Source organism: Hipposideros armiger, unplaced genomic scaffold (assembly GCF_001890085.2).
Source record: "Hipposideros armiger isolate ML-2016 unplaced genomic scaffold, ASM189008v1 scaffold_224, whole genome shotgun sequence".
Lineage (NCBI taxonomy): Eukaryota > Metazoa > Chordata > Mammalia > Chiroptera > Hipposideridae > Hipposideros > Hipposideros armiger.
In genome coordinates this window covers 1,936,348-1,948,492 of record NW_017731574.1, presented here as the reverse complement: position 1 = coordinate 1,948,492, position 12,145 = coordinate 1,936,348, and the positions used below count along the sequence as shown (strand labels likewise).

Sequence of the window (12,145 nt, the reverse complement as noted above, 5' to 3'; positions counted from 1 at the left end):
GGCAGGTGTCATCTGTAGCTGGGCCAAACTTGGACTCTGTTGCTGCTTTAGTTCAGCTTCCTGGGGCTTCTCTTGGTATCCCTGCTGCACTTCAGACTTCAGCAGGCACTGCATCCCCCATGCACAGAGGGGTTTCCCCATGCACAGAGGGGTTTCTCCATGCTCCTACCCGCTCCCAGGGTGACTGCTGTTGCATGGTACCCAGCAAGGCTCCTGGAGGGGATGGGGGGTCTCAGCTATATGTGGTCCCTGTGCAGCTGAGCCTCTGGGGTGGGGCTTTTTCAGGGTTCCTGCCCCTCCTTCAAAGGCAAACCACCTCTCCTTCTGCTCAGGGCAGGGTCCTTTCCACCCCTAGCAACCCCATCATCACCCTGTAGTTGTGAACGGTACAGAGCACCACCAGGCTTCTCCAGTTTGCCCGCTCGCCCCAAACTAGGCAGGCCCTGCAGGCCTGAGCCATAGGTGCCCTCCCTGGCCTCCCCCTGCCCCAGTCCTTCTCAGAGCACTCAGTGGGGGGCCTGTGGAAAAGGATGGACAAAAGGGTACAGATCTTCTTGTGTGGGGGCTCCCAGGACTGTGAGCTGTCATGCTAGCCCACGCTCAGCCTTTGAGAGTTTGAGCCAATCTCACCTCTTCTCTTCCTGCCTGCTTCCGCGGTGGCTGCGTCCTCCTGCCTCGCTCCACCGAGGGGAAAGCCTCTATGTGTCCCATTCCTCCTCAGAGAGGCTGGTCACATCCTGGATTCCAGTGTATCAAGCTGCCTTGTGCCCTCACCAATCTGACAAACTCAAAATCAGCACTATTTTGTGGATTACTGATTGTTCCTTTAGTTCCTTTAGCCATTAGGTTTTCATGACACTTTAAAACAAATTTTTTTATGGTGGTAAAATATACTATCCTAACCGTTTTTAAGTGTACAGGTCTGTGGTATTAAACACATCCATAATGTGCAACCCTCGCCATATCCATCCCCACAGCTCTTTTTATCTTCCCAAACAGAAACTCTGTCCCCATTAGACACTAACGCCCCATCCACTCCCCCAGCCCCTGCTGACCACCAACCATCCTACATTCTGTCTCTGTGAATTTGACTCCTCTGTAGGGACTTCATATGAGTGGAATCATACAGTGTTGGTCTTTTTGTGACTCACTTATTTCACTTAGCATACTGTTCATCCATGTTGTAGCATTTGTCAGAATGTCTTTCCTTTTTAAGGCTGAATAATACCCCATTGTATGTATAGAACACATTTTGCTTATGCATTCATTTGTCCATAGACACTGGGGTTGTTTCCATGTGTTAGCTGTTGTGAATAATGCTGCTATGAACATGGGTGTACAACTATGTCTTTGAGACCCCTCCTCCTTTCAGTTCTTTGGGCATATCCCCAGAAGTGGAATTGCTGGGTCATAAGGTAATTCTATTTTTAATTTTTTAAATAACTGCTATACTGTTCTCTACAGCATTTTTTTTTCAACTACAGAAGGCTACAGCATTTTATATTCCCACCAACAGTGCACAAGGGTTCCAGTTTCTCCACGTCCTTGCCAGCACTTACTTTCTGCTTTTTGGATAGTAGCCATCCTAATAGGTATGAGGTGGTATCTCATTGTAATTTTTATTTGCATTTCCCTAATGATTAGTGACATTGAGCATCTTTTCATGTGCTTATTAGTCATTTGTATATCTTCTTTGGAGAAATGCCTATTCAAGTTCTTTGCTCATTTTTGAGTCAGATTGTTCATTGTTGAATTTTTAGGGATTCTCTATATCTTCTGGATATTAATCCCTTATCAGATATATGATTGCAAATATTTTCTCCCATTCTTTGGTTGTCTTTTCATTTGATATTGTTTTTTGGTGAACAAAATTTTAAAATTTTCATGAAGTTCAATTTGTTTCTTTTTTCTTTTATGGCCTGTGCCTTTGGTATCATATCCAAGAAACTATTGCCAAATCCAGCATCATGAAGCTTTTGTCCTATATTTTCTTCTCAGAGTTTTGTGGTTTTAGGTCTTACATTTAGGTCTTTGATCTATTTTGAGTTAATTTTTATACACAGTGTTAGATAATTATGGGTCTGATGTCATTCTTCTGCAAGTGGATATCCAGTTCCTTTGTTGAAAAGACTGTTATTTCCCCATTAAAAGGTCTTGGCTCCCTTGTCAAAAATCATTTGATCATATATATGATGGTTTATTTCTGGGCTCTCTAGTCATTCAATTGGTCTATATGTCTGTCTTTATGACCACACTGTTTTGATCACTATACCTTTATAGTAAGTTTTAAAATCGGAAAGTATGATTCCTCCAGTTTTGTTCTTCTTTTTCAAGATTGTTCTGGCCATTTGGTTTTCCTTGAGATGCCATATAAATTTTAGAATCGTTTTTCTATTTCTGCAAAAAGGAAAAAAAAAAGTCCTTGGGATTGCATTAAATCTGTAGATCACTTTGGGTAGTACTGACATTTTAACAATATTAAGCCTTCCAATCCAAGAACGTGGCATGTGTTTTCGTTTACTTCTGTCTTCTTTACTTTCTTTCAGCAATGGTTTGTAGTTTTCATTGTACGCGTCTTTCACCTCTTTAATCATGATGCTGACATTCTGAAGCATTTAAACAATTATTTTGAAGATTGTCTCTGAATGTAGCTTTGTGTGGTTGGATTTTGGCTTTGCATTTTTGGTGGGAAATCCACAGAAGTGATGCTGTGTCCTCCTCAGTGCGTCAAATCAGGAGGCACATGTGTCCTGTTCTTGGAGATATTGACTTCGATCCACCCAGTGAACGGGGCGTCTGCCAGGCTTCTCCACTGTGATTTTTCTGTTTTTCCCTTTGTAATTAATAGGTATCTTGTGGCAGATACTTTGAGACTGACATCCTGTTACTCCTCAAACGTCCACCCACCAGTTTTAGCATCCACTGATGGTTCTCACCTGAATCAGTTATTATTCTGATGGCTGTGAAACGGTGGTTTCTAAGTCCATCATTCTTTTTCCATTTTTCAGTTGGCTTCTACTATATGGTAGAACTTTTACTTCTCCCCTATGTACATATGTATGTATGTATGTATGTATGTATGTATTTTGCTCCTTTATATTAGTCTGGACTGTGAAGTACACCTGAGCGGGGAGGGGGAGGTCAGGCCTAAATCTCACCGGAGGGAAAAATGGGCCTGCGGACAGATGCTGAGGAGCCTCCTGGCCCCTGCATAGGCCTGTCTATCCTGAGCTTCGGTGGCTTGTTTGCTCCAAAACACAGGTCCAGTCCTGGCTGCTGCGTCTCTCTGCAGGCGGGGCTGAGGACAGAGCCTGCTTAGCGTGCCGGCACGTGCTCTGTCTCCCAGGGAGCTGGAGTTCAGGGCCAGCCCCAGGTTCTCCTGCTGGCTCGCCTGGTCTGACTGCTGGGCTGTCTCAGTGTCTTGTGGGAGACACAGGTGTCGGTTCTTGATTGAACCTCTTTCAGACACTCCTGCTTCGCCCGCGACAAACAACAGAAGGCAAAAGGCTTACACATTCAAGTTTGCACAGGCCAAACGGGGGGCCTGGCCCTGGCACGGTGGGCTGCAGGGGAGCAGCAGTTAGGGATTGGCACCTGTGGGCATCGCACCCACATGTTCTCAACCTTCCCAGGCACCTACGTGACCAGGGCTGAGGCCGTGGATGCTGACGACCCAGAAACAGACAACGCAGCCCTGCGGTACTCTATCCTGGAACAGGGCAGCCCGCAGCTGTTCAGCATCGATGAGCACACAGGGGAGATACGCACAGTGCAAGTGGGCCTGGACCGAGAGGTGAGGCCGCCACTGCTCCACTTTGAAAGCTGGGGACAGGGGAGACAGCGTCGCATTTAGCCCATTTTTGTCCACCTTGTTGTCACTCTTGGCTGGACAAGGGCAGCTCATTTCTGCTTGGACCCTCTGCCTCAGCCTTGTTCACCCAGATACTCCTTCCCTTACAGTTGAAGGAGGGCCCTAGCTGCTGCAAAACTCATGGTGGCTCCGGGCTCTGGGCACAGACAGCTTGAAAAGCATCTGCCTCCTGGATGGTTGTGGAGTTAGATCAACGGAGGGCTTGAAAGGCCCTCAGCACAGTGCCTGGCCCTGACACAGCTTCAGCATGTTTTCTGGCAAAGAAACTTGCTACCCTGTTGCGTACTAAGCAGTCAGGCTCATCACCTGGAGTAGAACCATCCCCTCACCTCTTGGGCCCCACAGCAACCACTCATGCTCTGGAGTGACGGCCACGCTCTGTCGGGACCACTGCTGCCTCTCACTACTGGGTTTCTGTGTGGTGTTGGCACCTCCAGGAAGCCCTCCTTGGTTTCTCCACAGCCACCTGTGTGGCTCTGTCTGGTCGCCCTCTGTTTTAGGTGGTCTTCATTCATCTCTCTCTCTCTCTCTCTGTTACGCCCCAGGGTAGCGACCCAGCTTGTCGGTGCCACTCAGTGTCTGGCATGCAGTGGGTGCTCCGTAAATGCTTATCCGACTTGGCAAATGACCTCTTGCCCACTCCTAGGCTGGAGAAAAATCTGGGTTTGGCAGCGGTGCCATCAGACCCCGGAAGGCCAAGCAGCACATTTTGCCTCAGAGATTGGGAGCAGGCAGGGTGCTTGGAGCCGCTTGGGGCCTCTGCAGCCCACAGGGCTTTCCTGTGCAGGCTGAGCCCCACAGGTGGCCTGCTCGCTGCCCTGCCCCTCAGGCCCTACAGTGGCTGGCCAGCCCTGGCCCTATGCCTACCCAGTCCCCTGACCCCATGTTGCCATCCCCCCAGGTGGTCGCCGTGTACAATCTGACTCTGCAGGTGGCGGACATGTCTGGAGATGGCCTGACTGCCACTGCCTCAGCCATCATCACCCTTGAGGATGTCAATGACAATGCCCCTGAGTTCACCAGGGATGAGGTGCTGCCACTATCCACACCCCCACCAACCTCTGCTCGGCTGTCCTTCCCTCCTTAGGCCCAGTGGGGAGCGGGGAGGCTGGGTGCTTTGGAGAAGGAGTCCTGCACGGGTAGCACAAAGACCTGAATCGGGGGTCAACACGGGCAGTGCTTGCGAGCGATAAACAGAGTCAGAAGGAGCCGGGCGAGAGGCCCTGGGAGAAGCAGCCCAGACACCCCTCTGTGTCTCCCCCAAGCCCTTGTGCAGCTGAGCCTACAGAGAGGGGCTCCCAGGGCTCCCGGGGGACAGTGGTTCCCAAGGCAAACAAACCCCTTGAGGATTCCCAGTGGGTGGGTAGCAGAGTTAGCAGGGAAGGAGGGCCTCTCTACCCGAAGCCACCCTGGTGGGTAACCACGGTGGGCTCCCCCAGTTCTTCATGGAGACCACAGAGGCTGTCAGCGGAGTCGACGTGGGGCGGCTGGAGGTGGAGGACAGGGACCTGCCAGGCTCCCCCAACTGGGCGGCCAGGTTCATCATCCTGGAGGGCGACCCCGATGGGCATTTCGCGATCCACACAGACCCCAAGACCAATGAGGGCGTGCTGTCTGTGGTAAAGGTGAGTGGGGCGCACTGCTCCCCAAGCTGGGGTCTTGCTATCGGAAGAGCTGAGGAAGGTGCTTCTCTTCACATCCTGGGGCCCTGTTTGGACTCTCTGTGCATCTTCTGGAGAGAGCACAGGGAGGGGATGGAGCCAAGACAATGGGAAATGCTGGGACTGCAGACGCACGCCACGCTGGCCACAGGGCAACAGGGCCACTCACCTCTCACAAGCCTGTGTGTTATTTACAGCGTGCTGCCACTTTTTATGTTTGTAATCAGTGTATATGAATATAGACTGCACCTGCATCAGCCAGATATGAAACCAGGGAACCGGTAGGAGGTACTTGCATACATACATGTGTGTATGCACACGCATAGAGATATAGATCTATTTAATTATTGATACATGAAGAGATTTGTTGCAGGAAATTGGCTCACGCCACAGTGGGGGTTGGTGGCAAGTCTGAGATTTGTAGGGTAGGTTGGCACCCGCCCCGGCCAAGTGACACATACAACTGACCACAAAACACCCCAAAAAATTCATTTTGAGTGATGAGTATTTATTTTATCATTTTTACATTATTCCTTGTGCCTTTTCTGTCCTGCATAATTTTAATTTTTTTTCCAAAGCTAAAAAGGAGAAGAAATAAAGTGGAGGGCTCTGAGGACAGACCCAGGGGGCAGTAGCACAACCCTGGAGGCCTCTCTCGGCCTCGTAGGCCCTGTAGCTGCCTCCAAGTGCCCAAATCAGAGGGGGGCCCGGAGTCCTGAGCAGACCACCAGTATGCTTCCTCCCCACAGCCCCTGGACTATGAGCGTTGTGACCAGTACGACCTCAAAGTGGTGGTGCAGAACGAGGCCCCCCTGCATGCGGCTGCCCCCAAGGCCGAGCGGGGCCAGGCAAGGGTCAGCGTGCAAGTGCATGATGTCAACGAGGCGCCCGTGTTCCAGGAGAACCCCCTGAGGACCAGCCTGGCTGAGGGGGCAGCCCCAGGAACCCCCGTGACCACCTTTTCTGCCCGAGACCCCGACACACAGCTGCTGCAGAGGCTCAGGTGTGGCAGAGGGAGCTAATGGCCCTATTCCTCCATTTCCCTGCCAGGCCCAAGAGCACAGCTGAGGGGACCCCGGCCCCTGTGCCCTGAGGGTTCCTATCAGGCCCCTGCTCATCGGTCTGTGTGTGTCCCTGATGGTCCAGGGGGTCTCAAGTCCCATGTATGTGCTTATTGGTGTGACGTTGTTCCTTAGGGCAGGACTGGCCTCCCGTTGGCGCACACTGACACGGCCACAGTCTATTCCGGCCATCCTCTGCGTGTCTAGCCCTGTCCATTCTGGGAATCGTTGTTCCCATGGGACTGGCCTTTAATGTCTTAGATTTCACTCCCAACCCCGGCCCTGTGTTATTGCTGTCTCCACGGTGCCCTTGGGTTGAACTATATGGATATGATGCTGTGTCATTCCGTTGCCATGGGACCCTGGGCAGCTCACCGGCTTCCCTGAGCCTCAGGTTCCTCATCTGTGGATTGGCATAGGAAACACCAGCGTAGGGCCTCAAGGGCTAGTGTGTGAGTATGCATATGGGGGATGGATGTAGGCGTGTGTCTATCTGTGTGTGACCACACCTCTCGGGAGGGAGGTCCTGTGTAGGCTCAGGGTCACCCTGTTCCTCCCCTCCTTGGCTGACAGCTACTCCAAGGATTATGACCCCGAGGACTGGCTACAAGTAGATGGAGCCACGGGTCACGTCCAGACCCAGCGTGTGCTCAGCCCGGCATCTCCCTTCCTCAAGGATGGCTGGTATAGGGCCATCATCCTGGTCCACGACAATGGTGAGCACCAAGCCAGTGCCCGGACTCCAGGGCTCCATAACCCAGGCTGGGTGTCCCTGCCGCTGCCCAAGGGCTGAGAGCTGGGCCTTCCACTGAGCAGACTTATAGCGTGGGCAGTGGGCTCCAGCAGAGGCAAGGAGCCCACCAGGCCTCTCCTGTCTGCAGCCTCCCCACCCTGCACAGCCACCGGGACCCTGTCCATTGAGATCCTGGAGGTCAACGACCATGCCCCTGAGCTGTCCCCACCATCTGGAAGCCTGTGCAGTGAGCCAGATCAAGGCTCTGGCCTTCTCCTGGGTGCCATGGATGAAGACCTGCCCCCCCACGGGGCCCCCTTCCACTTCCAGCTGAGCCCCAGGATTCCAGAGCTGGCCCGGAACTGGAGCCTCAGCCAGATTAACAGTGAGCTCCACCCCACTCCCCGCCCTGCGGGTCCAGACCTGGGACCTGAGGGGCACTCAACACATGATCCCGCTGGTTCCCACCTCAGCACACCTTCAGGTGGGGCAGGAGTTAGTTATCACACCCAGTGGGCAGATGGGGCAACAGGCCCAGCATTTCATGATCCCCATGGGGCACAAAGGGGGCATGGCCAACCCAAGAGGGCCCTGCTGATCTCTGGCACCCTCCACAGTGAGCCACACACGCCTGCAGCTGCGGCACCAGGTCCAAGAGGGGCTGCACCACCTCAGCCTGCTGCTCCGAGACTCAGGGCAGCCGCCCCAGCAGAGGGAGCAGCTCTTGAACGTGACCGTGTGCCGCTGCAGCCAAGATGGAGCCTGCCTGCCAGGGGCCTCTGCGCTGAGGGTTGGGGCCGCAGGCATCAGTCTGGGCGCTCTGGTCATCATTCTTGCCAGCATCATCCTGCTGCTCTGTGAGTGCCTGTGCCCTGGCACCCTTGGCCCGCACCCCCTCCTCACCCCATGCTTTCCTGTCAGCACCGACCTAGCCCTGTTTGCCACCTAGTGCTCAGCCTGCCCGTGGCCCTCCTTGCGCGGTTCCGGCAGCAGTCGTGGGACAAGGGACTTCTGCAGGGGCTGCAGGACGATCTCAGGGACAACATTCTCAACTACGATGAGCAGGGAGGCGGGGAGGAGGACCAGGTGAGGATGGGGTGGGGCACAGCAGCTCAGAATTCTGAGCAGTGGGAAGGGTCCCGGGGAGCCCAGGCAATGGGCAGCACCCAAGGTCTAAGGGGAGGGGCCTCCCCAGATCCTCTCCCCACCACCCTCAAATCTGTGGGACCTGTCTTGGGAAGGTGCCTGGGATGAAAACTCCACTGTCATCGATCCAGGCTCAATTCCACGCACTTCGTCTACAGGACGCCTATGACATCAGCCAGCTGCGCCACCCAACTGAGCTGGCAGCCTTGAGCGCCCCTCCGGGTCGGCCACCGCTGCGCCGTGATGCCCCGTTTGGCCGGGTGCGCCCCCCACCACCCCGAGCGCTGCCCACCAGCCCTGCTGACATCGTAGACTTCATCAATGGCGTAGGTCCCCCAGAGGTGGGCGGAGAGGGCGGGAGCGCACATGTGTACACACACACACACACACACACATATGTGCACACCACATACCCATGCCTCCGTATACCCCTGTACATGCACTGTCACGGGGAGTGGGCTCACTGCTTGGAACCCTGGTCAAACTTCCGGGAAGCTTCTGAGGACCTGAGAGCTGAGTGAAGCAGGGGGAACAAGGGGCCAAAGGCATGAAAGTCCCGTGGGAGGAGGCGGCTGGTGACATCCTGCGCCAGATAGCGGTGGGCCTGGTTGAGCAAGGCTTGGTTGGAGCCTGCCCTGCAGTGCTGTCCACCAAGCACTCCCAGAGGAAACTTAATGTCCCCTGTGGGTGGGAGTGCAGCTGTCAGCTGAGCCTAGGCATCCCAGGAGCTCCTCTGGATACAGCATCAGTGACTTCCTTGTCAACACAGCAGAGGCCCAGAACATGGGAAATCCAATTGAGTGGGCAGCGGTGGGGGGTAGCATGCAGGTACTTCTCAGTGGCATGCCAGGTGCCACACCTGACTGTACATTTAGTGCCCTGGCTCAAAGAACACCCCCGACAGATGCCCAGTAAGGGGCTGGCCCAGGTGCAGGTCCTGGTTAGGAGGGTGTCCCACCCTTCAGGAGCCAATGCATACACTGACAAGGTGAAGGGCAGAGGTGGACCATTTGCCAAACTTTTAAGAGGCAGAACCAGCTGATCTCTGGGATGGGGTATCAGGAAGCCTAAGGCAGGACACAGCCCTTGGGGAGGGCTGGGGATGGTTCTGGCCCGAAGGAAGGACAGCCACCCAGAGGGAAGCTTCTCTTCAAATATGCATACTGGGGCGGGAGTTCCCAATGGTGCTCTCTCCCTCAGGCACTCAGGGCTGCTCCAAGAACCCCCAATCACCCCTCAGACCTCTTCTGCCCCTTCCTATACCATATGTCAGGTTGCCCTTATCCTGTGCTGCAGCTAGGCTGTGTATGCGTGGGTCTTGAGCTCCTGGGGCCTCTCTGTAGGGCTTGGAGGCTGCGGACAGTGACCTCAGCGTCCCACCCTATGACACGGCTCTCATCTATGACTACGAAGGGGATGGGTCCGTGGCAGGGACACTGAGCTCCATCCTGTCCAGCCTGGGTGATGAGGACCAAGACTACAGCTGTCTCCAGGACTGGGGCCCCCGCTTCGCCCGGCTGGCCGACATGTATGGCCCTCACTGAGGTCTGAAGCAAGGACGGGACACCATGGCAGCTGAAGACAGGGAAAGGAGCTTTCTGATGGGGACCTGCCCCCACCCTGCTGAGGGCACAACCACCTGGACACAGAGGGCAAACATCCTTACCAGGATGGACAGCCTGATCACAAGGGCCCGACTAGATATGCCAAAAGCTGGCCATGTGGCTGGGAGGACCAGCTGACCTGTGTGGAGGTGGCCACAGGGTACCTGGCCCCATACCTGGGACCTTGGGCAGCCTGTTTCTCCCAGCGGAGGATGGAGTCCAGGGGCAGAGCCCAAAGCCTGGAGTGGTGCTGCAGGAAGGAGGCACCTCTCCGACACTGAGGGTCCAACAGCCCTGCTCTGAGTTGCCTGCGAGAGGTTCAGCCACCCCCATTCCCAGCTCTGCCTCCCCCCACGCAGATCTCATGTTTGTATGAAAGGAAGCAGCTCTCCAACAAATGTGAATTAAAAATGCGCTGCCTCTCCAGTGTGGGGTCTGCAGGGTCTCACTCCACCCCAGTCCCACCATGGCTATACCAGGGCGCTGGCCCCAGGGGGTGGTGGGAGGGGTTGTGGGCACCCTGGCTTGGGGTAGTGAGCCTAAAGTGGGGGCCCCCTCCAGTCCCAGGATGTGGCCTGAAGGAAGAACCAGTAAGGATGCGAAGTTCTATGGATGCCTTTATCCTCCACAAGTGGTGGTAGGGGACAAGGGTCCCCAAGAACAAGGGACCCAACCAGGGCTCCCCCTTCACACTGTCCCCATGATTCCTCCTTGAGACCCTTCTGTTCACACTGACACGTGGCCATCCAAGGGGAGGTGTGTCTGTCCAGTCAGGGTCACCCCTCCTAGACCAGCTGTGTCTAGCCCCGGCAATGGGAGGGTGGCAGCAGGGGCAGGTGGTCCTGGCAGGGGTGGCCCCGAAGAAGCGGTGAGCGACGAAGGCGGTCAGCATCCTGCAGCGAATGGGGCAGCCCTCGGCCACGGCTCTCGGGCAGCAGCAGGACACACAGCAGGGCAAGAATGGCGAAGGAGGCGAAAACCACATGTTGTAAGAAGAAGCCCCGCCGGCCGTGCACGTTGGCGAGTGGGGTGGCCGCCTGGCCCAGGAACCCGGCACCTAGCACGAGGCCCAGCCCTGCCCCCCTGCAGGAGAGGGCATAGTGTGGGCAGCCTGTACAAGTGGCTACCCTGACATGCAGATGGACCCACAGACACAGCGTGTGGCTCTGCAGTGTCCCCAGGCAGGCCTGGGTCCAGGGAGAGGCCAGCCCTAAGCAGAACCAGAGGCATGGGGGCTCCAGGAAAACAAAACAAAACATTTTTCTTTTTTGTAGAAAGCAGCTCCCCGCTGCCCTAGAACAAGTTTTGTTCTTTTTTTTTAGAAAATTAGAAAACAATCCCCTCCCCCCTCCCCCAAGAATTCTACCATCTCTGGTGGCTGTTTCATTTGTGCCCCTCCCTCAGGTCTCCATCTCCCCTTCCTCTATTCCTGAGCTGTTGTCCAGACCCTTCTGTACCAGTGTCCCCCATGTCGCCAGGAAAAGACAATCTGAACTCTGGTCATGATGGAATGGAGCAGTCTTGGGCATTAGCTGGGGGGAGGGGTGTGAGGTGTCCGATCCCCAGGGGGCTTTGTGGGCTGGGTTGGCAGGACTCTGTTCAGGCTGACGCTCACCTGATCACCGTGGGGAAGATCTCAGCTGCAAAAAGGCTGCTGAGGGTGGACACGGCCTGGGAGGCCACAAGCCCCAGGACAGAGAGGAACAGCACGGTCCAGCCCGGCAGGTCTGGGGACAAGGACAAGGCTCCCATGCTGCCCACAGTGGGCTGCTCCAAGGTCCTCCCTTTCCTCATCCAAGTCTCAGGGGTCCTGCCAGGCCTGGCCTTTCACCCCAACCTCTCACCCCTGCACCTGCACTTGGGGTTTGGGGTCAGGCATTCCAGCCTGTCCTGTCTAAACCAGACCCTTATATTCAGCCCCTTCGTGTAGATTATGTTGGTCCTTAGCTCTTTGGGCCTCAGTTTCCCTAGCTGCACAGTGAGGAGATGTATCGGGGAAAAAGAACAGCAGCCTATCCCAACACCCCATGCTTCTCTCTCACAGCTCCAGGAGGGGGCTGATCCCAGGA

General features: G+C 55.0%; 2 protein-coding genes across 2 annotated transcripts in view; one reads left to right on the top strand and one right to left on the bottom strand.

Moving 5' to 3' along the window:
* CDH15 (cadherin 15) overlaps positions 1-10,502 on the top strand; it is a 23,254-nt gene extending 12,752 nt beyond the window's left edge. Inside the window, exons 4-13 of the mRNA XM_019654479.1 lie at positions 3,460-3,793; positions 4,773-4,901; positions 5,311-5,496; positions 6,282-6,535; positions 7,167-7,309; positions 7,475-7,711; positions 7,944-8,183; positions 8,276-8,412; positions 8,631-8,798; positions 9,816-10,502. Coding sequence (XP_019510024.1) covers positions 3,460-3,793; positions 4,773-4,901; positions 5,311-5,496; positions 6,282-6,535; positions 7,167-7,309; positions 7,475-7,711; positions 7,944-8,183; positions 8,276-8,412; positions 8,631-8,798; positions 9,816-10,016 — 2,029 coding nt within the window. The 3' untranslated portion in view covers positions 10,017-10,502. The remainder of the gene's footprint in view (positions 1-3,459; positions 3,794-4,772; positions 4,902-5,310; positions 5,497-6,281; positions 6,536-7,166; positions 7,310-7,474; positions 7,712-7,943; positions 8,184-8,275; positions 8,413-8,630; positions 8,799-9,815) is intronic.
* Positions 10,503-10,619: 117 nt separating this feature from the next.
* The window catches only part of SLC22A31 (solute carrier family 22 member 31), a 5,503-nt gene continuing 3,977 nt past the window's right edge, over positions 10,620-12,145 (bottom strand). Inside the window, exons 7-8 of the mRNA XM_019654478.1 lie at positions 11,692-11,895; positions 10,620-11,159 (exon numbers count right to left, since the gene is read on the bottom strand). Coding sequence (XP_019510023.1) covers positions 10,877-11,159; positions 11,692-11,895 — 487 coding nt within the window. The 3' untranslated portion in view covers positions 10,620-10,876. The remainder of the gene's footprint in view (positions 11,160-11,691; positions 11,896-12,145) is intronic.